This window comes from Eucyclogobius newberryi, unplaced genomic scaffold (genome assembly GCF_026437365.1).
Source record: "Eucyclogobius newberryi isolate DKJ021-1_F unplaced genomic scaffold, fEucNew1.0.hap1 SCAF_6, whole genome shotgun sequence".
Classification (NCBI taxonomy): domain Eukaryota; kingdom Metazoa; phylum Chordata; class Actinopteri; order Gobiiformes; family Gobiidae; genus Eucyclogobius; species Eucyclogobius newberryi.
In genome coordinates, this window is record NW_027316278.1 from 8,920,991 (window position 1) to 8,948,555 (window position 27,565).

A 27,565-nucleotide genomic window follows, 5' to 3' on the forward strand; every position below is an offset into this window, starting at 1 on the left:
TATCCATATTTTTATTCCAAGTGTCACGGTCTCTGTGCGCTGGAGCTGCACATTTGACCGACATTTGTGTTCATTTGCACTGGTTAAGCACAGCATTGTACATGTCCAATGTGTCGCTGTCTTAGTTCTTAGACAATTGCGTTAGCGCCATCTCTGTAAAATGCAGAGAGCAGAGTCGGAAGGCCGGCGGCCCGCGAGGGCCGTTGGATGCCGCTTGCGGCTTTAATTCTGCTTGTGCTTACTGACCTTGAAGTGATCTTGTGTGGTACACGTTTTATTTAGCTTAATGCGGCTTATAGTGCAGAAAAGACAGTAAATACAAAGCTGGATCCCTCAATTGTCATGACTAAAATCAACGTTTACTTCATCTGGCGACACAGATGTCTACATAAAACTAAAAAAAATCGTAATCAGATGCAAACTGAAGCGCTGGATCAGTCCATCTGAGCACAAACCATCAGCGTACAAACATTCTCAGCACGTTTTATCACTTTGTTCAATTCAATCTCAAAAGTGACGTACCCATCATGATATCCTTCATCACCGAGTGGAGCACAACTTCCTCGAAGATGTTTTCCACCAGAATGAAGCGGGAGAAGTCCTCAAAAATCAGCTCCTGGAAGTGGGGCAAGTCCTGAAAGAAAAACGATCTGGTCAGCACGTTTTGGTACGATTCCGTATGTGCGACGTTTGAAAAGAACTTTATGGACGCGAGTCACGCTTACAGCGGCGCAGGAAGGCGTGAGCTGCTTCAGCATGTACGGGATGAAGATCTGGAGCAGAGCCTCGCGGAAGAACCGTTTCCTCACCGTGCTGCTGTCGTAGTCGAATTTCTGAAAGACGAAAAAACGATCAAAAACAAGAGTCACGGCCGCTCCTCAAGAAGCTCGGAGAGGGGCGGAGTCACCTTGATGACCCGGTCCTGGCAGCGCTGGATGGTTTTGCAGAGCTCGTCTGTTCCCTGAGACTCCAGGCTCTGGTGGAGGAGCTGCTCAAACGTGTAAACGGCGTCGTCCATTTGCTGGAGATACAAAGGACAGAGATGTAGAGACGATTACCGTATTTTCCGGACTATAAGTCGTACCTTTTTTTTCCATAGTTTTGGCCGGGGTGCGACTTATACTTATATTTATACTTCTACTACTCCGGAGCGACTTATGTGATATTACTAGTTATTTTCACACTTGCAACCGCATTTCATACTCCAGTGCAACTTATATGTTTTTTTCTTCTCTATTATGCATTTTTTGGCTGGTGCAACTTATATATTGAAAATACGGTATAAATGAGTTTATTAAAGCACTTTTTAGACACTTAAAAAGACTTGTTTACTCTCCGTGCTTTGTCTTTATATTGTCCAGTGTCTTGTCTTTTCTCTTACCGTTTTTATTTATTCCATTGTATTGGCTCTATAGTTTTGAACTCTTAACTTTTCTGTTTGGGTCCACTGTAGATATTCAAAGTTTGTTTGGCCAAGTTAGCTCCAGTGAATTAAGATTGAACTGTGAAAACTCAGTAAAGACCGAAAACTATTGTTACCATTAGTCACAGTAGTAAATAAATTGGTTAGCTATATAAATACACTGTAATAATAATAATACATACCATCTATGACTATATACCAAAATCTAAAAAACATGGAAAAGTCATATTTCTCTAAATAAATGAACTTTAACGGCTGGTTCAATGCAATCTTACGCTCACAAATCAATAAAATGCCATTTATCATCAGTTAAAATGATGCATGACAAGTATAATAAGTAGAATAGCCAAGTACAAAACATTTTAGAATACCAGTAGTACTTGACACTCACTAAAAAAACTCCTGAGTTCACAGAGTTCACCTGTGTGGTTCTAATGGGAGAATGCTGAATGTCTTTTCCCGCCGTGGGGCTAACGTAGTCACAGCTGCCCTGGAGCAGACACAATTTTGTGACTGCCAATCAGTGACAATGGCCTCTCCATAATTTGTTTTGTTTTTTACACCCTCAAATTGTACAAAAATAACCATCACCGTCTACTGTCACATTATTACCACCAGATGGCGACCTTTTAGTTTCAGCCCAAGCGCTCAACAACAGTTACTTTTACTACTATTTGAAGGCATTTCCTGTATTTTGGAGTTACCTCACTGTGCAGAAAAGGAACAAAGCAATTCCTCTTCATCTTTCTCACATGTTTGGTTGAAATAACTGCGTATTCAACCAAAACGTCTCAACTTTTCCTGCTCTTTGCTTTATAAACTGAACTTCAACTCTGCATGACCTTCAGTTGGTGCCCCTCACGCTCATATATAACGCTCCACAGTGAAACGCTCAGGTCAGACTTGATTTCTCTCCCTTCTCTACACCCCTCTCTCCCCCGTTGCCTCCTCCTGCTGCTGCTTCTTCTGCTGCTGCTTGGATGTTTTCCCTCGGAGTCAGGTTTTTTTCGTGCAAGTCCAGACACATCACACGTTAATGCAATTATTCCACAATCCGCCCTTTATTTCCCAGAGAACGACGCTCAGAAGCAACGGCCGCTGAATCACTGGACGGTTTTGCTTCTTCCAGAGTAATTTGTTGATTCAATAGTCCACACGAAGTTGATTTACAGAACTATTGTGAGTCTGTTTTATTTGCACAATAGGAGGGTTAAAGTCGTGCAGAGCCGGGGAGCGCGCTCAGCGGTGCGCCAACTTGTTTTTGAAGACTTTGTTCCTGTTGGTGCCTTTTGTGCCACAGCAAAGAATATAAAAGCCACAAAGCCAAAAACGGTGCTCGAAATACTCAAGATTAGACTCTGCATTTCACTAAAACATAGCGACATGATTCTATTTAAGATTTTACTAAAAAATCCGGCCCATTTTCCCCAGTTTAGCAAAGTTTACACAGTCACTTCCTGGTTGGACACAGCAGCAGATGTGACAGAGGTAATCGCACAACCGTTACCTAGCAACCAGACTGTAAACAAGCACCAAAACTCATCTAATTACAAAACATGTATTCTTGGACGGATAATAACACCTGATAACTTCTATTTTGTTAAGACACAATTTTCTGACAGTTTAAACAATAATTGGTGTGTAAATCTCGCCCTAAAGTCTATATCATCTTTATCATTTGTATATTGATTGTATTGTCACACTTTACAAAAAACAATTCAATTTTAAAATATCACTTTTTTGTGTGTTTGAATCAATTACATTTCCATCTTTTCCGCTTAAAGCACAGTAAAAGTCAGATTAATGTAACTTGTGAGTTCAGACGGCAGTGACTTTGCAAACGATCAGATTTAGCACCACATAGGAAAGTGATTTGGGAAAGAAAAGAGTCACATTCAGGTCACATTTGGGCCTAAAATCTGATTGGACCTGCAGCGTGAACGTAGCCAGAGGGTTCCATTTGAAAACTCGGCTCTACTTCCTGTCATTTGTATTTTTCTTGACAAATTGCAGCGTGACTGACACATTTACCACAGGATCCATGCCGTAAGTCATAATTAGAACAACAAGTATTTAACACAGATTTTGAGAACTATTAAAAAGGGACAAATGTAGTGATTTTGATAAAGAAGTTATTTTTATCTACATACTGCATTTTGGTTTGCTCATCAGGAATGTGCAGTAAAAATGAAAAGTATCCACCCTAAAATGTTCTTTTACTTTGTTACTTTCTAGCACAGGTGGGTATTGAAGTAAGTGTAACAATAGGGGTAAAAGCAGTAGCAGTAGCATTAGCATTAGCAGTAGCAGTAGCAATAGTAGTAGTATTAGTACCTCTCTCATGAGTATCTGCGCTCGCTGCACAAACACTGAGGGACTGGACACGTCGAAGCGCTGCTGCAGACCCTCCAGACTCAGGGACTCCACTTTCTCGTAACAGCTCTGCATCTTGACCGGGTGAAAGGCCAACATCGAGATCTTCTCCATGTGCTGCAGCAACACCAGGGCACAGAGAGGTCAGAGGGGACAGAGAGGTCAGAGGGGACAGAGGGGACAAGACCCTGACCACTTTATACTGATAGAACAGTTCCATCATGTACAAATCCATCAGCACAATAATTAGGGTCATAATGTGAGAATGGCTCTTTTAAACTCATTTAAAAGTAGTGGTGTAGAGTCAGAAGTGAACCTGTAGTACATGTCTTTTTTAATGACAGGAAAAACCCAGCTCTGCTACAACATGGTTCTTCTAAACATGGTTCTTCTAAACAACATGGTTCTTCTAAACAACATGGTTCTTCTAAACAACATGGTTCTTCTAAACAACATGCAGAACTTTAAACATCATCAACGCACTGAGAACATAATCTAGTTTAGACTTGAGACTTTTATCTCTAAGAAAAGTGCGACTGCTGAGACTAAGATAAGACTAAGATACAGTGACTTCTGACCACGCCTCAATTCACACACACATACCTACACTTACATACAAGTACCTACAAGTACCTACACTTGCATACAAGTACCTACACTTACATACAAGTACCTACACTTGCATACAAGTACCTACACTTACATACAAGTACCTACACTTACATACAAGTACCTACACTTACATACAAGTACCTACACTTGCATACAAGTACCTACACTTGCATACAAGTACCTACACTTACATACAAGTACCTACACTTACATACAAGTACCTACACTTACATACAAGTACCTACACTTACATACAAGTACCTACACTTACATACAAGTACCTACACTTACATGCAAGTACCTACACTTACATGCAAGTACCTACACTTACATACAAGTACCTACACTTACATACAAGTACCTACACTTACATACAAGTACCTACACTTACATACAAGTACCTACACTTACATACAAGTACCTACAAGTACATGTACATGCCCACAATAGCCCTGACTCTAATATAACTAATAGAAGTCTTGTATGAGTGCACCCTGTAGACGGGGTCCTCACCTGGGCCACCGTCTCCTTGGTGCCTTGGTTGAGGCTGTTTTTGCTCATGTCCACGAGCTCTCTGAAGAACACGTCTCTGACCTCAGCGAAGCCTCTGCTCGTGGGCTCCATCAGGGCGTCCAGGATGGACGTGATGTACGGCTCGATGCTCACCTTCAACAGCTTCTCCGCTTTGGGGAGCACCACAGCTGCAGGGAAGGAAAAGAGGAGGAAAAGAGGAGGGAAAAGAGGGAAAGAGGAGGGAAAGAGGAGGGAAAAGAGGAGGAAATGAAGAAGACATAAGTTTATTACCTGAGTATCAATCACAACTCCACACACACACAGTTGTTTAGATTTATTGCAGCTGCTTCCTTCTGTTAGGGCCTAATAAAAGACATTGTTTGCAATGTGTGGTGCAGCACTTAAGCCAATTGTAAGTTGATGTGCTGTATTTAATGCATTTTATTTTTCATGTTGTCGTCAAGTTAGTCACGTCAGCGGTTAAATAACAGGTTTTTCTAGCAGAAGACCAAAAAGAGGACATGAGATTCATCTTGTTCTGTAATTCATCCAACATACAAAACAGACCCTCATAAACAGAATAAATGGGCAACATATGATTTGACTAGAAATAAATATCTGACTGGTGAAATTCTTTCCAGTAACAATGTTTCTGTCGGAAAACCAAAACTTAAACCATTTCCCCGTGTTCCTGGGCTGCACTCGTGGCAAAATAATTAATGGCATTTTTAAAAATGTCTGCAGATGTAATTATTTTGTTCGGGCCAATAAAGCAGAGAACACACGTCTACCTGGTTTCAGTTTAAAGTGGAACTGAAAGAATGAACGTAAACACAGAACTTTACTGTGAAACTAAAACGTGGGCTAAATAAACAAAGTTACAACATAAATGATTCTTTCATACGTTTGGGCAGGATTCCAGGGGCTTTTAGGATGCTACTCCCATTTACTGGAACTGTGTCAGCAAATATTACCACGGGGTCGTCACTTCAGTGTTTGACAACGCGTAGCACATCCAAAATGAAGAATACGATGACCAAACCTTAACCTTGGTCTGTGCAATTAATCAAACTTCATGTATGATTATTGCGCAAATGGATTATTAACATTAGCTCAATGTGTCAATATTTGTTCAATGTGTTTCCTTGAGTGGTAAAAGTTGTTCATGAATTGCACTTTTCTACTTTTTCAGCACAATTTCAACAGTCCAATTCGGTGCGACACGTCACCCAATTTATTTTTTAATAAATTATATATAAATAATGAATCTCTTAATTTTAGCCAAACCTTCTCTGATCGAAAAGTCGTTTCAGTAATTGTTATTTCAATTAGGATTTTTTTTAATAATGGAGAAGCCGAACCATAACTTTAAAAAGGTTCCACCCCCATTTACCGTATTTTCCGGACTATAAGTCGCACCTTTTTTCATAGTTTTTGCGACCTATACTCCAGAGCGACTTATGTGATATTATTGACTCGTTATTTTCACACTGGCAACCGTAAGAGGGCGCTCTAGGCTCTAAGCGACGCAGAAGAAGAATCTGCACTTCCTCTACCTCTGGAGTTTGTGGAGTTGTTTAGAAGTGACACAGAGGAAGAAGAATTCAATGGATTTAGTGATTTGGGGCGATTTACCTCTGATCTTGTTGGAGACGTACTCTTTGGAGGTGATGATCTGGTCCATGTCGGTCCGGATTGCGGCCTGGAGCGCCGGGCGGCCCTCCTCGCACCTCTGCAGCAGGGCGTCGTACTGCGCCTGGCACTGGGTCTGCACCAGGCTGTACACGGCGTCGCTGATCTGGGCAGCAGAACAAGTGCTGTCATTTCTTTGTTTCAAGATTTAAAAAAAACACACACAAGGCGGACAACAATGCTACAAAGTTATAGAAGACGGCTCTACCAGTGTTTTTAGGACTTTTAATGGTCATCTATCAGTCCTACACAAACCTTCTTTTGTTCTATCACGACTTTTGTGGAGGATTCTGATAAAGAGTCAGATAATATGACGTGAATCCAACAGAAATGTGTTCAAACATGAGTTTAAATGTATTAGTTGAGGTTTAATCATCAAACAAAAAGGTGAAATGTCAGTCAGTAATCACAAAAGTAAAGACATATCACCTTTTACCTTCAATTCAAAGTTCATAACATAACCATTTCATTTTTTTTCTTTTTTCCCCCCTATAAACAATTACCGTATTTTCGGGACTGTAAGTCGCACCAGCCAAAAATGCATAATTATACTTCGGTGTGACTTAGTCGGGAAAATACGGTAATCAGTTTTATCACCTACAATCTTTTGTTTAGAGCCTTCAACTGTAACAGACAACACTGTCCTCTGAAATTTAGCAACAATATTTCTTTACTAGACAAAAATCATAACTAGACTTGGATGAACCTTCTTGCAGTCACCAACATGTTTGTGAAATGAGCCTTTGAGGTTCAAGTATCTTACAAAACAGAATTAATGCAATATATTATGGCTATTGTTTCTGTTCTTTAAAGTGCAGTAGGAGCATGTACCAGCGTCCAGTTCCTCTGCCGGTCGTGGAGTTTGCCTTTGAGTCGAGGAGAGATGAGGTCCCTGAGCTCCGGGTGCAGAACCTCCATCACCAGGTTAGACAGGATCTACAAACGGGATCAACAAGACACGGTTTAAGTCAGGTCATTCATGCATTTCATTCAATCACACATAACGGAAGAGCTAGAAATCAAGCAATAGGAGGTTTTATACTGCTAAAATGAATTTATGTCGAGTAGAAGTGTCAAGATTATTAGGTAAATCGATTACTGTATTTTCCGGGGTACAAGTCGCACCAGCCAAAAAATGCATAATAGAAGAAAAAAACATACATAAGTTGCACTGGAGTATGAAATGTGAAAATAATAAATAATAATCACATACAAGTCGCTCCGGAGTACAAGTATAAATATATGTCGCATCACGGCCAAAACTATGAAAAAAAGGTGTGACTTATAGTCAGGAAAATACGGTAATTGAGATTATTTAGGTAATAATATAACCATACATTTTTTTTTATTATAACCGTGACAATTTTAGAAGAAAAAATTAGCTTTTTCTAAAATTTTGTACTGAATTTATAGAAAAGTGACACTTTCCAAACTAAATTACACCTTTTTTATGGTTCAATTAAGAGAAATGTGACGATTTTTTGACGCTCAGCCTTTCTTCAAAAACATAAACCTTAATGTAAAGTGCTGTTTTTTTTTATCTTGCCGTTTAAGTCAGACATTTTTATTTCGTAAAAGGAATGAGTTTATTGTTGCTTTGGTCATGATGTAGATAATCGTGAATAACCGTTAAATTGTCATGTTTATCCCACAAAAATCAGTAACTAAAATTCTACATCGTTACATCACTAATGTCGAGTAAAATTGAGTTCCACAGACAAAATAAGGCTTGGATAAACAACCCAGCCGCTGTCAAAGTCACTGCAGCAGCCGTGACAGTTGAACACTTCACACTGGTTTGAACGCACTAATGGTTATAGTGCGACAATAAGATAAGAATTCAAAGATCGTTCTGGTTCGTGTGACGGAGACGCGAGACGATCCTTCTAGAAGTCAGGAGAGCTTCTATTCTGTAACTGGAGCGTACACCCAACCGGTTCAGTGGCATTAGACGACAGTCACTTTTGATGCCTCCAGGGCCAAGACGGCGTGAAGAAAGATCAGGTGAAAGATGGAGCGGCGACAGCAGACGCAGGTGAGAGCAGGACAAAAATCAAACGTTCCACACGCAAACATACGACTAATCTAACGTCAAGAAGCCGAAGTTTGCGTCTTTTTTTTGTTATTTGTGCAATTTGTTTTGACAGTTTAACCACAGGCGTTTACATTTCTATTACCGTATTTTCTATAAGTCGCACCTTTTTTCATAGTTTTGCCCGGGGTGTGACTTATACTTATATTTATACTTGTATACTTATACTCCGGAGCGACATATGTGATATTATTTGTTATTTTCCCACTTGCAACCGCATTTCATACTCCAGTGCAACTTATATATGTTTTTTTCTTCTCTCTTATGCATTTTTTTTGCTGGTGCGACTTATACTCCAGTGCGACTTATAGTCCGGAAAATACGTAAATATTGTGCCGTTCTGTCTGGGGATGTTACGATTATTCAGTTAAATCGATAATCGTGATGATTCAGGTCAATATAATTGTGAGAACCAAAAAATAATGACAATTTTTGAAGCAAAAATAAGTATTTTTAGTTCCAAAAAAGAGACTTGAAATGTGAATAACTTTTTTAAATCTGGCGTTTTTTGTCATATTTACTGTATTTTTCATGGATATTTCATAAAGTCGATCACAAACTTGAGGAATAGTAACATGTCAGACCACGGGAAAGAAGGAAAGATTTCACTGTTGTGTCACTTACTTGAGCCGGTTGGCCGCACATCATCTCCCACGTGCCGTAGTTTCCTTTGGCCTGACGATACAGCCTCACCGCGTCAGTGAAGGCCGGCGTCTGCACTTTGTTCTCCTCAGACAAACCTGGACACACAAAGAGAGAAACGTTAATGTGATTTAACAAGGTAATAAATCTGTGAGAGGGGGGATACTTTCAAACACGCTCCATTATCGGTGTTTGGGCCACAGTGGCTAAAGTGGTCCGAGTGCTCTTCGGTTCAAACCTCCTGTTTATACAATTGTACTTGGAATTCTTACTAAAATAACCTCCGGACTCAACTTGAATACAGACAAATTCACCAAACAATGGAAAAATAGGACTCTTACGTTTTGCCATAGTATGCGTTAACCCCTTTTGGATTCTACCTTCTAATCTTATTTTTTTATTTTTTTTTAACTTATACAGAGTTCACTATGGTCCCGCCCAGCACAGCATTTTTATTATCATTTTCTTTGAAAAGATTTTAGCCCGTAGGCTTTATCAGGCAGGAAAGATGGCGTGAAATGGGGGGTGAGGGAGAAGGGAGGACATGCACAGCAATTTTATTATTTATGGATTTATACATAGTTAATTTATGGATTTATACATATTTTTATTTATGGATTTATATATATTTTGTATTTATTTATGGATTTATACATATTTCTATTTATGGATTATACATATTTCTATTTATGGATTTATATTTATTTTTATTTATTCATGGATTTATATATATTTTTATGGATTTATACATATTTTTATTTATGGATTTATATATATTTTGTATTTATTTATGGATTTATACATATTTCTATTTATGGATTATACATATTTCTATTTATGGATTTATATTTATTTTTATTTATTCATGGATTTATATATATTTTTATGGATTTATACATATTTTTATTTATTTATGGATTTATACATATTTATTTATTGATTTATTTATGATTATGATTATGATTATACTTGACAGAACTCAAACTTCCATAAACGTCCTCAAACCAGCTCCTCATCCGTCTGAGCTCCGATTTCCTACAGCGTTTTTGGACCTGATCGTTTAACCTTTTCATTTAATTTCAAGTCGTCTTTTTAGATCTCAAACACAAACAGCTCTGTAACATTTTCACATGTGCGTTTTATAAACAGAAGCACAGAGCTGTACAGCACAAGTGTGAGGAACTGGGAGCATTAACGGTGACGAGGGCAAAGCTCCGTGCCCATTCTGAGAAGACACGGCAGCAGTCGACATTAGTGCACGAGAAAGCGGAGACTTAAAAGCCTAATTAAACATATCTGCTTCCCATTTGGTTTAGAGGCCACTGAACTCGAGGAATGCAGCTCAAATCGTACAAATATGTGACGGCGAGGCAGGGCCGGCCCAGCCTATAAGCGAACTAAGCAGCCGCGTAGGGCCCCGAGGCGTTAATAGGGCCCCCAATCTGGCAACCCGTGTTATGCGAAGTGCAAGCGCAGCGTGCGCCACTAGTGTAGTAGCGCTGCTGGCGCGGCAGCGCACACAGCGGTAACATATAAAAGGCACAAACCGCATTTATTTGTAATGACAATCTGGCAACCAAGACACCAAACCTGCGCTGATTGGTCAACTTCATTGTGCGCGAGGAGCTCGAGAGCAAAACATAAACACAACACAACCTGGTCCCTGCGTGGTCCTCATGTCATGTCCAGAGGAATATATCCCCCCGATGCCGAAAAACGAAAGAAGAAACTTCTTGACGATGTAAAGAAACTGCAAACTCAACAACACTCTCCAGGTTTTGAACTTCTCTTACAAAGAGACTGTTAATGCTGCTGTTTGAAACAACACGATTCTGTCACGTTAGTTCGCTCAGGCTGAAGGCGACGAGAGCTCTGCCCCGCGCATAATAATCCGTCTGAATGAAAGATAATAAGCTTAACATTTACACCAGCCCGGGAGTGTGAGCTGCAGGTGAGGCCGGTGAGGGGCCTCTATGGCCCGGTCACTAAGAGGCGGAGATCCGGTCCGGACGAGCGCCGTCTCGTCCAGAACCTCTGACGTGAGACTTTGGAGTGAACAGTGTGCGGCCCTGTCCCGGGCCCCTGTCCCGGGCCCCTGTCCCGGGGCCCTGTGCAGCCTCAGTCAGAGATGAGCGGTTTGAGTTTGAGTCCCTCTCTCTCACATCACCATGTGTGAGATCAATCGTGACTCGTGATGTCTGTTTTACTTTGACTTCTTAAAGTGCAACGAGAGGAACGTAAAGGTGCAGGAGTCCAGTGTGTGGTGTTCTGATCAGAACAAACATTTATATTGTAATAACTTTTAATAGAGCAATAAAACATTTAAATTTATTTAAAAAGCATCATTAGACTATTTGTTATAAATTATAATAAATTGATAGTGAAAAATAACCAGACATATTATAATTACGTCTGTTATAGAATAATACTATATATTTTTATACAAAAGTGGCAAAGTTGCAGAAACACAGTCTCTTCACTATAGCTAGGTTTGGACCTTCACTTCTAGTTCTGGTCATTCTCTGGGAATAACATGTTTGCACTGTTTTATCAGTGTTAATTGTTAATCAAGCAATGCTTATGCCATTTGCTTAATTTAATATAACTTGTTTTGTCACTTTAGCAAGAAGGAACAGTTGGGAGCAGTAAAAGATAAATTAGTAAGGATAACTATTACTTTTACATTTTCAGTTAAAATGAATCAATCTGACCATAATTATTTTTCATAGCCAATATTGTATTGAGTAATTAAGTACACTAATGTATTAATAACTGGCTTTAGTCACTTTCTCCTGGCACAGTTTCATCACATCATCATTTTATAGCATTACAACCTCAACATTTTACTCTTACTTTAGCCGGCTGGACCACATTAAAATGCAACAGAAGACGCAAAAAGGTCTGAAAATCTCTGGCCCCCAGGCCTCCCCTGTTCATTAATTTAAACTAATGTGCTAATGAGGCTGTCGACCCTTAACGCCCACAAATATGCCCAAAAACATATCTGGGACATGTGTTATTTGTACAGGGAGTAGAGGTGATGTCAGCGGAATACCAAGTTGCATTGTGGGATTTAAGTCATCAATATTTGACCTTGTGAGGTGTTGAGAGTAAACTAACTAGCAAACGGATGCCCTCGCGTTTTGGTGCACTTTGTTTGCGTTGAAGAAAGTTCCTATATGTGAATTGTTTACTGACAATGGCAATAAAACCGATTCTGATGACGTGGTGAGGGGCCCCCAAAAATGTTTTCGCTTAGGGCCCCCTGAAGGCTTGGGCCGGCCCTGCGGCGAGGTGAAAACAGACATGAAATACTGTTCACAGAGACCTCCGACCTGCTAATGTTTTCATGCTCTGTATGATTCAGCATCATTGGGTCGTTTTAAAGGAGACAAAATATGTAAAAATCAACCTCTATGACCTTGTTACGGTGTTTCATCATCATTAGTTTACTCAAGATGATTCATAGCTTACTGAAGAGGCGGGGCCAATCGATTCTGCATTTTCTAAGATAAGATAAGATAAGATAAGATTTACAGCTTATTGCTTAAGTACTTAAAACACAATTTGACTCCCTAGAACAATTTGGAGGGTGAAGCAGTACGAATAAGGCCTAGTAAGTGAATTTAACTCTTAGTAATGTCCCCCAGTTCCTGTGTTTGGAGGGTGGAGTGAAGGGGGGCGGGGACTAAGCAGGAAGTCCTTCTGAAAAAACCCCATGATGTCACGACTTTAGGCAGTGTTAACGCCCTCATACGTCCACACATGGCAGACAAACAGGGATTAAACTAATGACCTCATTATTAAGTTTATTACTCACTGGGTTTTAACATTAAGTTGGTCTTTTCCAGTAAATAAGATTGACCTTTTTATGACTAAATTCGCTTCAACCAATCACAAGCTCCCCCCAAAATGTGCATTTACAAGTCATTAGTTATTCTGTTGCCCGCTCACAGTAACAATGCACGTTTTCTTCATATTTTTGGTTTAATGCGACAGTGTGGCAGTAAAAACATCTTCTTCCAGAGAATTGACATAAACGCACCTTAAAACGAAGTCTCAGTTCATCTTTTTCTTTAATTGTCGCGGTGCTGTTCGACACACACTTCCTCTTTTTACAAAATTAGTGTTTGAAACAATACGATCATTTACCCAGAAGGCATTTCCTGTAGTCAGACTGCCGGCTGTCACAGGACCTCACGACAGAGTCATGCAGTGTTGAACTCAAATGGACTATTGTTAATATGCTGTGCTTGGGTAAATACAGCAGGATATACAACATATGCAACTTTTTGTATCTAAAAGTGGGTTAGTAAGTGAAATGTAAAAAAAAGAAAGAAAAAAAAGACACGTTTGATTACCTTAAATTTCTGAATTTAAGCCGCTACTTTTTTCCCATGCGTAACTAAAAAATCTCGATTATACTAAAAAATAAATATTGCTTTGGTGTTAAATGAGGGATGATTCTTTTGGGCACAATTTTGATCATATGCATCTTTTCATTGATAATAGAACCGGTGATTTGGACTGCTTGGGAAGGACTAGACGTTACTTTTCACATCTGTCACACAGTTTCTTTCTCTTAAATGTACACCACTGGATTCAAAATATAGAATATAAATTGTTGAAAGATGTCACTTGTGCGATATTTAACTAGTTGCCAAACAAGAAAACATCAGACGTACCGTATTTTCCAGACTAAAGTTATAGTCTGGGTGAGACTCCAGAGCGACTTATGTGATATTATTTGTTATTTTCACACTGACAACAACAAGAGGGCGCTCTAGGCTCTAAGCGACGCAGAAGAAGAATCTGCACTTCCTCTTCCTCTGGAGTTTGTAGAGTTGTTTAGAAGTGACACAGAGGAAGAAGAATTCAGTGGATTTAGTGATTTGGGGTAAAACTGATGCTTTGGTAAACTTGTTAGCATGTTCTTTATGCTATAGTTATCTGAAGAACTGTTCATATGTTACGTTAACATACCAGACACTTATACCTGCCTCATGTAGCTGAAGGTGTTAGCGTTAGCATACGTACGTGAGCAGAGACCAACTTGAAAATCAATGGCTCCAACAGTCCAGAGTCTACCCCGGTCAGCTTATAGTTTCTGTTGTACATTTAATTTGTAGAGTGTCAAATAATTCATAAATAACCGATGACTTCATATTTACACACATTACACAGTACAATTAGTCCTTGGTCAAAGTGATTTATTAATTGCAGCTTGTGTTTTATTTACCATTTAAAAGGTTTTGGAAGTGGCGTAAAAGGATCAAATTCAATATTAATGGTAATATTCTCAGAGTTAATTATTGCGTCAGCCCTTATTTCCATTTAAAACTAATATTCTTCCCGTTTTCTCAGTGACCCCTTTAAGAAACTCATAAAACCACTGCGCCCTCTGTGCCCTCGTCTCGTTGACCCCCGTGCCCACCGAAAGCCTCGTTTGGACCGCGCCCCTCCACCCCTGGACCACATCTGGAGCAGCTATGCGCGCGACGTCACGCTGTTGCCGCGGGTTACGGCTCCGGCATGTTAACAGTTACGGGCCGTTTCCTGTTCAGGTTCCTGCTCCGGGCTCAGGCGCAGATGAATGCCGAGGCGCAGCAGTGAAGGAGTGAAAAGCCCAGTGTTTTCAGGTGTAAGACTCGCACCGACGTCACGGGAATAAAATCTCAACTATTTAAAAGTGTCGAAAAGAGAGTCCAATTTGCATGTCGTTAGGCAATGTAGAGTTTGACACAACTGTGATAAAGGAATCGGTTTTAAAAGGGGAAAACGTACAGACAAAACGCAAGATAACGCTGAATAATCAACGTGTATCATTTTCCTTTAATATGATTTGCGTTGAAACAAATACAATGAAAATCCAGTAAAAGCTGAATATTTGTGTAATTTTTTTGAACAGATAACCCACTTTGTGTAACTTGTTTGCAGTCGTACATAAGTGCTAGCTTCTCTGTACTCTGGAGTAGGACTGGACAAGTTTTTTTTTTTTTTTTTTTTTTTGCCATTTTTCTGACAAGTAATTATAAGATTTACAACTACAGTTACATTTGCAATTCATGTTGTATTGGTAAGATTCTGTTCAGAGGGCACATTTTAAATAAATTGATGAATGAATATTAACAAGAGTCAAAGATGGGGCACCAGCCTTTTTCTTTTTCTTCATAATTAGTAAATTCTGTTTCTAACACAAATGTATGTAAAAGCAGAACACTAACCCCACCCAAAAAAATATAATTATAAAACATTTTCTCTTATCAAACTTTATGGCACTTTCGGGATGAGAGCTGATTGGTTGTTCAGGGACATCTGCTTTACTTTTGTGTCCGAAAAAGCTGATCTAAAGCTGTGCTAGTCACCAAAACAATCAATTAAGAAAAGTTTAAATACTTATTATAAAATCCTTATTTAATCGTTTGAAAATGACGTACCACCGTTTTAAGTATGAACTGTTAAGAAAAGCTCATAATCCAGTGCAGGTTATATTACACAATAAGAAGGAATACTGGGTCGTTTGTACAATCATTCACTTTTGCCAATTGAGACGATTCAAACTGCGATTTCTACTCGATTGCAATAGACTGAGCAGCGCGACTTTAGAGTGCAGTTCCCGTTTTCTGCAACATAATTTACTACTCTGACGTGAGACGTAGGTGTGGACAACCCTATGTGTCAACTGTGATTCACTCACACCGATTTGACATTTAAGACCGTAGAAAACAAGACATAAAGAAATAAATAGTGGGTAGCAATTCTTTGTTTAGAATTATTACATTTGGCACATTTAAAAGACTTAAGTTTGTGCATGTGTTCTTCATGTTCTACCCCTTTATATTTCACTTATTTATTATTTTATTAGTAAATGTATGCATTATTAATTGTTGTATTGTGTTGGCAATAAAGCCTTTTTCTGATTCCGATTAAATACAAATCTAAAAACAATGGTGGCTTATGACCTCCTAAAAATGACAATACTACAACCTTAAATCATCTTGAAGTAAACAAATGGTAGAAGACATGACAGTACTGCACAGATTCAGCAGGAATCCTCTCCAGTTTCTACGAAAGTGCGGTCAAAATGCAGCTCGACTGGCTCCGTCTGCCAACACACACACACACATACACATACACACACACATACGATGACAGAGCCTGCCCCCAGTGGCCAAAGCCTGGAATTACAACCGTGCTCGCCGTCACTGAACGAGTCCAGACTAAAGTAAACAAGCAGCGCGGCCTCGAGAAGGCGTTGGGACAGATCTTGCACAAGTCTGATCAAAGTCAAGTCAGGTCAAATGAGAATGACGCCGCTCGACCGTGTGAGTCGACGTCAGATCAAAAAGAGAGGTCATGAATTAGGTTCAAGGTGAGGTTCAAGAACACAGTAAACAACAGAGTAAACTTTGATAAAAATGACATGTACCGTATTTTCCGGACTATAAGTCGCCCCTTTTGTTTTTTTTTTATAGTTTTGGCCGGGATGCGACTTATACTTATACTCCGGAGCAACTTATGAGATATTAGTTATTTTCACACTTGCAACCGCATTTCATACTCCAGTGCGTATGTAAATGTTTTTTTTAGCTGGTGCGACTTATAGTCCGGAAAATACGGTACTTAAATTAAACCCACTGCTTGTCGAGTCATGCGACAACAAAGGTTACAGTATTTGGTTTGTCATGTCCCAATAGTTTTGCAGATAAGATTCTTTCTTGGCCAATCAAAATCCGCATTGATGATTTCACTGAACTCTTGGACTTTCGCTCGAACAGTTTCACAACAAAAGCAGCAGGACTGTGTAAAGAATCCCCGTGACCACGCCCTCCCTGTGCCGTAGCGCTGGTTAGCCACAGGCCCGACAGTCAAAGATATCTATAAAACGACCACAAATATCAGGGGAACGCTCCAACGAGTCGGGCTCATTTTGCACTGACATTAAGCAGAAGTATTTCTTTTCAACAACAAACTTCAACCCGCGCGCGACTAAAGTTTGAACTCTGGTGTTTGATCTGTACATTATAGATATTCAGTCATTTTGTCATAAATGTGTGGATACAATACAACTACCGACATTGTAAAACAGGATAGTTACAGTCGTTTCCTCGTTGTGTATCGTTTTAGTCGGGCGTGGTTTAGTAAGCTCGTTTTGATCTAAAATATTATTAAAAATGATAGCAGAATAATAATAATAAAAAAAAATGCCTTTTAAGTAAATAAAGTAAACTTAACAAGGCAAAAACCAAAAATTGAGAAATAGTTTTTGAGGGGAAAAGTGTGTTTGAGCAACAGGGATTTCACAGATATTCAACAGGGATTTAACAGGGATTTAACAGATATTTTACACAGGGTTTTAAAGATTAGGTAGTAAAGTATATTGTGTCCTATTAACACGTGAATGCTCTTTTTACTAGTACTTTTCTGTATAAATGGTTATTGTTGTATGAAACTTTGTGGTCTTGTGGTCAGAGACTTGGTCAGATCATGGAGATACTGATTAAAACTGCTACAATGACATGAAGCGTCCTTTTACACACACCAACATTGAGATAAATTAACTTGTAGAATCTAGAAAACATTGCTCTGAACAACACATAAAGGTGAAGCGCTCGCCACGTCATCGTCGTCGTCTGCACGGAGAGGTTTAAGTTCTGACCGAAATGTTCCACAGCGAGTCATTACTGTGAACGGGGACTTTGTACAGTGCAGATCTGTGGAGCGGCGGCCCCACTCGCAGTAAAGCAAGCGCGTTTAAAGACTGGTAATAACGAGCGACAGAAACACAAGACGACTGAACAAGCGTCAGATCTAAAAAAAAAAAAACGGTCTCATTCTCAGCTGTGTTTTGGGCGTTTCTCTCACCGTCGTTGGCGTGGCGGACGCAGTCCTGCAGGACGGCGTGCCACTTCTGGTGCTCCTTCTCGGTGGTGACGCAGAAGCAGTGGTGTTTGGAGTACGGGTGCCACAGGAGCAGGGGGAACTGCGTGGGACACTTCAGGAACGAAGAGCTGCCCACTTTGGCCTTCACGCCTGCGGGAGGTGGTCCGGACACAAGAGGCAACGGTTAATGTGGGTCAGAAATGTGGAAAGGACTTGATTTGATTATCTTGTTTTGAGATTTGCAGACTTTAAAGTGCACGGTTGACTTTACCGTCAGATGTATTTGTAAATCAATGTGAGAAATGTCTTGGGGATTTATGTATTATCAAATGCAAACTACCGTATTTTCCGGAGTATAAGTCGCACCAGCCAAAAAAAATGCATAATAGAGAAGAAAAAACAATAAACACAAGTCACACTGAAGTATGAAATGCGGTTGCAAGTGTGAAAATAACAAATAATATCACATATAAGTCGTTCCGGAGTATAAGTATATTAGTATAAATCGCACCCCGGCCAAAACTGTGAAAAAAAAGTGCGACTTATAGTTAGGAAAATACGGTATTTGTCTATCTGTGTCAGAAATGTCTTGGGGAAATGCGTACGAACAAATTCAAACTAGTATACAAGTACTCAAAACAAGCATTTCACAATTACTTACAGAGCTTTTTCCCAGTTTCAGGATTAGGTCATCATGTCATAAGCGTGAGATGTTTTGGGATTTGAGACTTAATTAAGGAGAGACATCATTTAAAAAGACTAAAGTTGATACAGTTTCAGACTTCAGCCTCTGTTCTGAGTAGCATTTTGTTTTCTTTGTACCTGATCCAACGTGTAGCAGAAACTAAAGCGCTACAGTCTGGAGCTGTGGCAAGTTCACACACATTTGCTGTAATTTGTGGATTATCCTCTGCATTTTTCATTGACTCCACCCTTCTGTCCTCGGAGTCTTCTCAGACACGTCTTTGCACCTCAAAAGAGACTAAATCTAAGACGTGCAGATCTTTTCCAACTTAAAAACATGAAATCATCAATAATGTGTTTTTTTGTCTCCTTAATTAAGTCTTAAATATATCTCAAGAGGTGCACTGCGTCACATTCCTTCTGGTCTCCATGGAGAGAGGAATGTTCCACAGCATGGCATTTGAAGCCCTTCCTCCATGGAGACGAGCGGGTGATTCACAGGTCAGCTCTGTGGAGAGGCCGAGCCCGGTCTAGAGTCACATGCGACTGAATCAATGCAGAAACGTTGCAGAGAGAAGTTACAGAGTGAACTTTTGGACAACGTTTTCATGATTAAATTAAAGCAGAATTAACATAAAAGTGATGGACATTTACACCCAATAATTCCAGCGTTAAATGGAGCGTGAGGAGGAGATGCAGGTGCAGCGACGGGACATTTAGAGTGAGGCAAACATTGATTTTCTGACACAAATGCTATGAATCACATGTTAATTGATTATGTTGAGTTAATTTGTCTTAAGCACAGTTGAGAACAAACTGTCTTGACCTGGGTCGGACGAGTCTTCAGTGACATTCCCCTCTAGCAATACAATAAGTCAGACACAGAAGTTAGCCTTAAAATGTGCTGTACAGTTTCATTCTTCAAACAAGAATTGCAAAATAAAAATGACTTAATTCTTAAATCTTGCTTGAAATTTCCCTTCTGTGAATGTGCTCCATGTTTATCATCAGAAACACACATTTCTACCATTTCAATCATGTTTAGTTCACTCATTTCAGCCACGGGAGTCAATACTGTACAATCACACTACTATTCCAGGCCTGCAAATGAAATAAAGACATTTAAAAAAAATCAATAATTAAAAAGGTCTTAAAGTAATAAAGTCTAGTCAAAGCCACTCAAATGCAGATGTCAGAAACTGATTCATGTTAAAAACCAGATTATAACTGTCCGATTATATTAAAGTCGGATTATAGGAGTCCCGATTATATTAAAGTCTGATTATATTAAAGTCAGAATATAGGAGTCCCGATTATATTAAAGTCTGATTATATTAAAGTCAGAATATAGGAGTCCCGATTATATTAAAGTCTGATTATATTAAAGTCAGAATATAGGAGTCCCGATTATATTAAAGTCCGATTATAGGAGTCCCGATTATATTAAAGTCTGATTATATTAAAGTCCGATTATAGGAGTCCCGATTATATTAATGTCCCGATTACAGGAGTCCGACAATAAAGGTCCCACTAAAGGCCCCACTAAAGGCCCCACTAAAGGTCCCACTAAAGGTCCCACTAAAGGCCCCACTAAAGGCCCCACTAAAGGCCCCACTAAAGGCCCCACTAAAGGCCCCACTAAAGGCCCCACTAAAGGCCCCACTAAAGGCCCCACTAAAGGCCCCACTAAAGGTCCCACTAAAGGTCCCACTAAAGGTCCCACTAAAGGTCCCACTAAAGGTCCCACTAAAGGCCCTCACCTGGCAGGCTGTTGCTGATCAGCTCCAGATATTGCTCCATGGACAGTACTTTGTATCCCGCACAGTTGACGCTCCCTTTGGGCTGAGCGTGTTTGTCGTGGGACTGCAAACAAAAGACGCACATACATCACATCGAGCCGCACATACATCGCATCGAGCCGCACATACATCGCATCGAGCCGCACATACACCACACATCGAGCCGCACATACACCACATCGAGCCGCACATACATCACATCGAGCCGCACATACATCACATCGAGCCGCACATACATCACCTCGAGCCGCACATACATCACCGAGCCGCACATACATCACCGAGCCGCACATACATCACATCGAGCCGCACATACATCACCGAGCCGCACATACATCGCATCGAGCCGCACATACATCACCGAGCCGCACATACATCACCGAGCCGCACATACATCACCGAGCCGCACATACATCACCGAGCCGCACATACATCACATCGAGCCGCACATACATCACATCGAGCCGCACATACATCACCGAGCCGCACATACACCACACATCGAGCCGCACATACATCACATCGAGCCGCACATACATCACATCGAGCCGCACATACATCACATCGAGCCGCACATACATCACATCGAGCCGCACATACATCACCGAGCCGCACATACATCACGCATCGAGCCGCACATACATCGCATCGAGCCGCACATACATCGCATCGAGCCGCACATACATCACATCGAGCCGCACATACATCACATCGAGCCGCACATACATCACATCGAGCCGCACATACATCACATCGAGCCGCACATACATCACATCGAGCCGCACATACATCACACATCGAGCCGCACATACATCACGCATTGAGCCGCACATACATCGCATCGAGCCGCACATACATCACATCGAGCCGCACATACATCACCGAGCCGCACATACATCACGCATCGAGCCGCACATACATCACATCGAGCCGCACATACATCACATCGAGCCGCACATACATCACGCATCGAGCCGCACATACATCGCATCGAGCCGCACATACATCGCATCGAGCCGCACATACATCGCATCGAGCCGCACATACATCACATCGAGCCGCACATACATCGCATCGAGCCGCACATACATCGCATCGAGCCGCACATACATCACATCGAGCCGCACATACATCGCATCGAGCCGCACATACATCGCATCGAGCCGCACATACATCGCATCGAGCCGCACATACATCACGCATTGAGCCGCACATACATCGCATCGAGCCGCACATACATCACATCGAGCCGCACATACATCACATCGAGCCGCACATACATCACATCGAGCCGCACATACATCACGCATTGAGCCGCACATACATCGCATCGAGCCGCACATACATCACATCGAGCCGCACATACATCACATCGAGCCGCACATACATCACATCGAGCCGCACATACATCACATCGAGCCGCCCGACATTTGGGATAAATCGCTCCAGTTCAGACCAGTGATTTTTAGCCGCGTCGACCGGGGCATAATACTCGATTTGACACCAATTTCAATGCCACAGTAATAATTGAAAATGTCGTTTTTCAAATGAAACTTTGACATAAAGCATTTTTAAGACAAAATAAGACAAAATAATGTCACTCTTTTCATTAAACCTTGTGATCTTCAGACTAGTTTTCAAAAAGCACATCATTTCAAAACGGTTCAGAAAAGGCAACATTTTGTTCCGTTTGTGATAATTTTAGCCTCAATTTTGACAACGGTAGTACGGATTCTAAAATGTCAAACTATTTCCATACTAAGGAATACACTTTATTTTCCACATTAATTTTGACACCACAAAAATATCTAAAACCTCTTCTTTAAGTCAGAGTTTTACACAATACTGACATTTTCACACAAAACAATAGTACCGTATTTCCCGGACTATAAGTCGCACATTTTTTCAAAGTTTAGGCCAGGGTGCGACTTATACTCTGGAGCGACTTGTACGTGATATTATTTGTTATTTTCACACTTGCAGCCGCATTTCATACTCCAGTGCAACTTATTATGTTTTTTTCTTCTCCATTATGCATTTTTTGGCTGGTGCGACTTATACTCCGGAAAATACGGTACTTTCATTAATCAAACATCACGGTCAGATTATAGTTTTGATTAAGCTCAAAATCATTCTGAAACTGTTGAAAAAAAAAAAAAAAGTCACATTTTCTCCTGTTAATTAGGATTTTTTCGCACCAAATTACCAAATGAGCATCGAGTTTTAGCATCCGATTTTCACAAGTTCGGTATATTAAAAGTGGAACTGCTTTCTGAATTCAGTCTTCTGCATCAGTTTAAACATCACACGTTTGTTCCGTTCTGAACGCGCTCTCACCGATTTGCTGTCGTAAACGTTGATTTCGTAGGAGTCTGGGACGAGCAGAAAGCGGTTCCGCCATTTTTTGCTGTCCTCTTGAAACTGGAAGATGGAGCCGGAGAAGATGGAGTTCTTCTCTAGAGGAATCTGTGGGAGGAAAGTGCGTTTTTATCATCGACAGTTTGTACTAGAAACATGTAACAACATCCAGACAGGAGTATTAGAAGTATTAGTGACAGTACAGAGCAAGAACACGTTTAGTAATGTGCAAGATCTTAAATGATGCTTTAGTAATTCAACTATTTGTGTAATAAACAGCTATAAAAGAACTACAGTTTATTTTATTATTTTATTCTGTTTGTGCTTTGTCTCCACTTGTTACATTGTAAATTATGATGATGCCTTCTTTAAAAATATTACAACAAACCGTTCTGTAAATGGACTGTAGATTAAATCATGAATCGATGAAAGGCAATAAATGGAATTATATAATAGAGATTCTGCTCCAAACCACACACTTTTGCTGACGGACAATTGGCTGTAGAGTTCAGACAAGAAGAGTAATCGATTAAGATATATTGTGAATTAAGATTTAATAAAATGTCCTTTGATGAACTCTTTGATGTATAAACTAAAGTCTGGAGTCTTGTGAAGTTGAGACTGATCAGATTTAGGGACTTAACGTAGTAAAAACGGAATTATCCATAAAAGGCTTATTAAAAACGGGATTTTTTTTGCCATTTTATTTTTTTATTAGAACAAAAAAACAACATAAGATAAAAATAAAAAATAAGAGGAATTATTATTCATTCATGTTAAAATCTGAATAATTGATTTGTAATTGTAATTTTTTGGATTATTTTTCCATTCATGGGTTTGGAGATCCAGATTCTTCCCAGAATATTTTATTTGACTGGAAATATATTGGTTATTCTTTGTAATGTTCTTCTTTTGAATGTTTTCCCGTTATAAGAAACAAAACCTCGGAATGTCCGAAAAATACATTTGTAACCGATTTGGTATCACGGCGACGATCTCGAGTGACATCTGTGTTTGGTCTGGGGCCCGCGGTACCTTTCGGTGCAGGAGCTGAGGCTGGGGCCCTCCTCCGCCCTCGATGTCGAAGCGCACTTTGTTGAAGAGTGCGACGGCGTATTGTTGTTCATACAGCCTCTGCACCGCCCCCATCACCTCTGAAGTCCGACCTGAAACACACAGGTTATATCAGTTATTAGTGAGATTATCTCCATGGCAACACTCAAGGGCTTGGGACTTTGAGAAAGTCACTTTCCTTTTGACCTCATTGACCTGAAAAGTCCTACATATTTCCACGATGAATTAAAAATTAAACGTTGGGCAAAAGTGGGCGCATGAATAGGCCAACATGAAATACATTTGAAAGAATTAACCTCCACTAGAACAACATCAACTCACCGTTCAATAAATGACTGCTCAAACAATACATTTGGGGTCAATATTCATTATTGTAGGTACTTTCTTTGCAGTAGAGAATAATAAAGTTATTTCCCTGTACGACTCTAAGATTTGAGTTGTAGATGGTTGAATAAATAACTTTTATGACTAGTTTAGGGACAATGCTGCTTCAGAGTTTTGTATCAGTGGCATAAGTTTTGTTTTTATGTTCTGCTGCAATATAATCACACTTCAAAACATGCAGCCGGACACAATTTTGCCACAATAGAATGACTTATTTGCATGTGTGCGTGTGTGATGGTGTATTTTCTTAACCAAATAAGACGAAACACAACATACTTTTGCCTTCTTGGGTCTTAATCTAATCTTAAAGTAGGTCAGTGTATCTGTGTGTTGAATGATCGTTGGCGCGCCGCCTTCTCCCCGGGTTTGACCTCACAGGCGGCGGGGACTTTTCATGTGGGAACTGTTTGGTTAAAGTCAAACATAAGCAGAGTGCGGAGCGAGGAGAGTGGCATTTCAGAGCATAGTTCCTGTGGTTCTTATCAGCGCGGCCAAACAGTCCGGCTCATAAAGCCTTCTCTCCAGACGCTCAGTCAGATTGTGTACATAATGTCACCACTGGCACAGAAGTAAATACACTCTACTTTAAAACTGTAACATTTGAGGTATGTGCACTTTTACAATAGATACTTATTACGTTTACAAGAGCGGGTAACTTTACTTTCTACTCCACTACTTTTCTGAACTGGACTGAAAAGTAGAACGTACTTTTTATGTGGTTTGAAGAGTTATTTTTAGCGTTTTTGGCTCAAGCAAAAAAATTAAAATTTACTTGGAAATGAAGTAAATTGACTAAAAGATTGACACAATTCTCTCTCAAAATCACTACATTTAAACCATTGACAGTTCTAAAATCTGTAAAATAAATGTCTTAACAGGTAAATGCTACTTTAAACGCTATAGCTCATGTATTTATACTTTCTTACAAAATTGAGTACCATCAATTCCCACTTAAATAAATGCTTGTTTGATTGAGTGAGTATAGATGGGAAAACTGCACATTTCTGTTTAATTTCTACCAAAAGCTTAACAAATCTCAGTTTCATTTTGCATTTCGATCACAACAACAAGCGATATTAAACCGGTTTGTCATCTTGGCAAAGTGAAACATTAGAATACAAAACACTTGAAGGAAAATTACACTGTAACTCTGCTAGAGTTACATAATTACAGCTCCATGTCAAGGCAAACGCTCAACCCAGAACTACTAACAACACATTCTGCCCCGTCGCCATGGCAACACAGGACGCAACGCTTGTCAAATCGTTTCGCATCACGATATTTTTCTTCACGCAATAACCTGCAATATATCGCAAAGAAGAAAGCAGATTTTTATGACAGTCTAAATTTAAGTTTTTTCTTGACACAGATTGACAAATACCGTATTTTCCGGACTATAAGTTGCACCTTTTTTCGTAGTGTTGGCCGGGGTATGACTTATACTTATATACTACTCAGGAGCGACTTATGTGATTTAATTTGTTATTTTCACACTTGCAACCGCATTTCATACTCCAGTTCAACTTCTATTTTTTTCTTCTCTTATGCATTTTTTGGCTGGTGCGACTTATACTCCTGAAAATACGGTACTTTAAGGCGTGAACATATTTGTTTTAATACAACTGAAATGAGTGTTGCATAGATATTATTCTGATGATCGAATAGAACATAATCACAGTCATTTCCAATATCGTGCAGCCGTAATACTAGTCCCTAAAAGCATTGGTTATGTGGCTAGTTAATGATACAATACTGTATTCTTCATTACAATATTGAATCATCCTGCGGCACGAGATCTTCTTCCATCTCAACCCAATCAACCCACATTTGCATTAGACCAGGATCTGCCTGATCGAGACAACGGAGTCAGCAGATGAAGTGAGTCACTGAGGTTTGACCCTGAGCCAATCTGCTCCACATTTCGGGTTTAAACCACGGCTCTTTCGCTCAAAACGTGGGAGTGACGAGGCATTTGTGGTGCGGCCGCAGATGTTTGAGTAATTGACTGAGAATTTGAGTAAATGGCTAAGAGAATCCGCTTCAACCCTGCACCGAAGAAGGTCCAGACACGGCATTAATATTGTAAAGAAAGACTTTGGGAAGTATCGACTTACAATTCTGGCATTGTATGGACCAAGAACCTGTCATAAGAGGCAAAGAAAGGCTTCAAATAAAAAGAATAATGACAAACATGTGGAATTTGAATACAAAAACTCAAATAGTGCGTGTTTGTAGAGTCGCGGTGGATAAATGAAGTGTGCCGCTCGTGTATAATCAGTGACAAACGTTCGGTTACAAATGATGGGAATGATCCAGAGCAAACAGAGGAGTTGCCACTAGACGTTGTGTGAACCTGTCCACATCCTGTAGCCATGACTCACAGGTGCATTATGGGAAAAGACAGCGCGGCGACTGCCTTCATGTCCTCGAGGATTATGTGATCACGACTGTACAACTTCTGCGCAGAGATGGTAAACTAAGGGAAAAAAAGGGGGATGGATTGCAACTCAACTCTGCAGATACACGTCTGGTAGAGTTTAATGTAACTTCTTGAGCCACGCCTTGTTATTCTGACACAGTCCATTAGTCAAGTGTGAAAACTGACAGACTCGATACAAAATAACTGTCAAGTTTATCATAGCGACTGTACTTTGACACTGAAGGAAAGTGACGTAGTTTCAAAAGTAGCTTCTAGTTTATGCCAAATATACAATTTCTAATATATATTTTACAACAGGGATGTCACATTTTTGTGTTATTATTGTGAGAAGAAACAACGATTTAACAATTATTGACACCAAACAGACATCGGTATTGAAAGAAAATTACTAATTACTATTACTACTAATATATTTCCTATTAAAATGTGTGACCAGCTTTATGAAATCCAACTTTCTGAACAATAAACTAATGGGACTTATACTTTAGTTAAAAAAACAAAACACTTTACAGCACATTTTGGTTTAGATTTAATGAAATTACCGAACTTTCCCACCTGATTTCTGAATTGTGTATTTGGGTCTCAAAACACCAGCC

The 27,565-nt window shown here is 39.9% G+C and overlaps 1 protein-coding gene across 2 annotated transcripts in view; it reads right to left on the reverse strand.

Moving 5' to 3' along the window:
• niban2b (niban apoptosis regulator 2b) overlaps window positions 1-27,565 on the reverse strand; it is a 52,242-nt gene that overhangs the window by 4,831 nt on the left and 19,846 nt on the right. The window contains exons 2-14 of one of the 2 annotated variants that reach the window (XM_072432409.1): window positions 24,107-24,237; window positions 23,051-23,179; window positions 20,675-20,777; window positions 19,741-19,773; window positions 18,213-18,380; window positions 9,330-9,445; window positions 7,445-7,549; window positions 6,557-6,719; window positions 4,922-5,109; window positions 3,758-3,913; window positions 908-1,021; window positions 726-833; window positions 523-634 (exon numbers count right to left, since the gene is read on the reverse strand). In XM_072432409.1, coding sequence (XP_072288510.1) covers window positions 523-634; window positions 726-833; window positions 908-1,021; window positions 3,758-3,913; window positions 4,922-5,109; window positions 6,557-6,719; window positions 7,445-7,549; window positions 9,330-9,445; window positions 18,213-18,380; window positions 19,741-19,773; window positions 20,675-20,777; window positions 23,051-23,179; window positions 24,107-24,237 — 1,626 coding nt within the window. The remainder of the gene's footprint in view (window positions 1-522; window positions 635-725; window positions 834-907; window positions 1,022-3,757; window positions 3,914-4,921; window positions 5,110-6,556; window positions 6,720-7,444; window positions 7,550-9,329; window positions 9,446-18,212; window positions 18,381-19,740; window positions 19,774-20,674; window positions 20,778-23,050; window positions 23,180-24,106; window positions 24,238-27,565) is intronic. The other variant, XM_072432410.1, reaches the window with a different exon arrangement.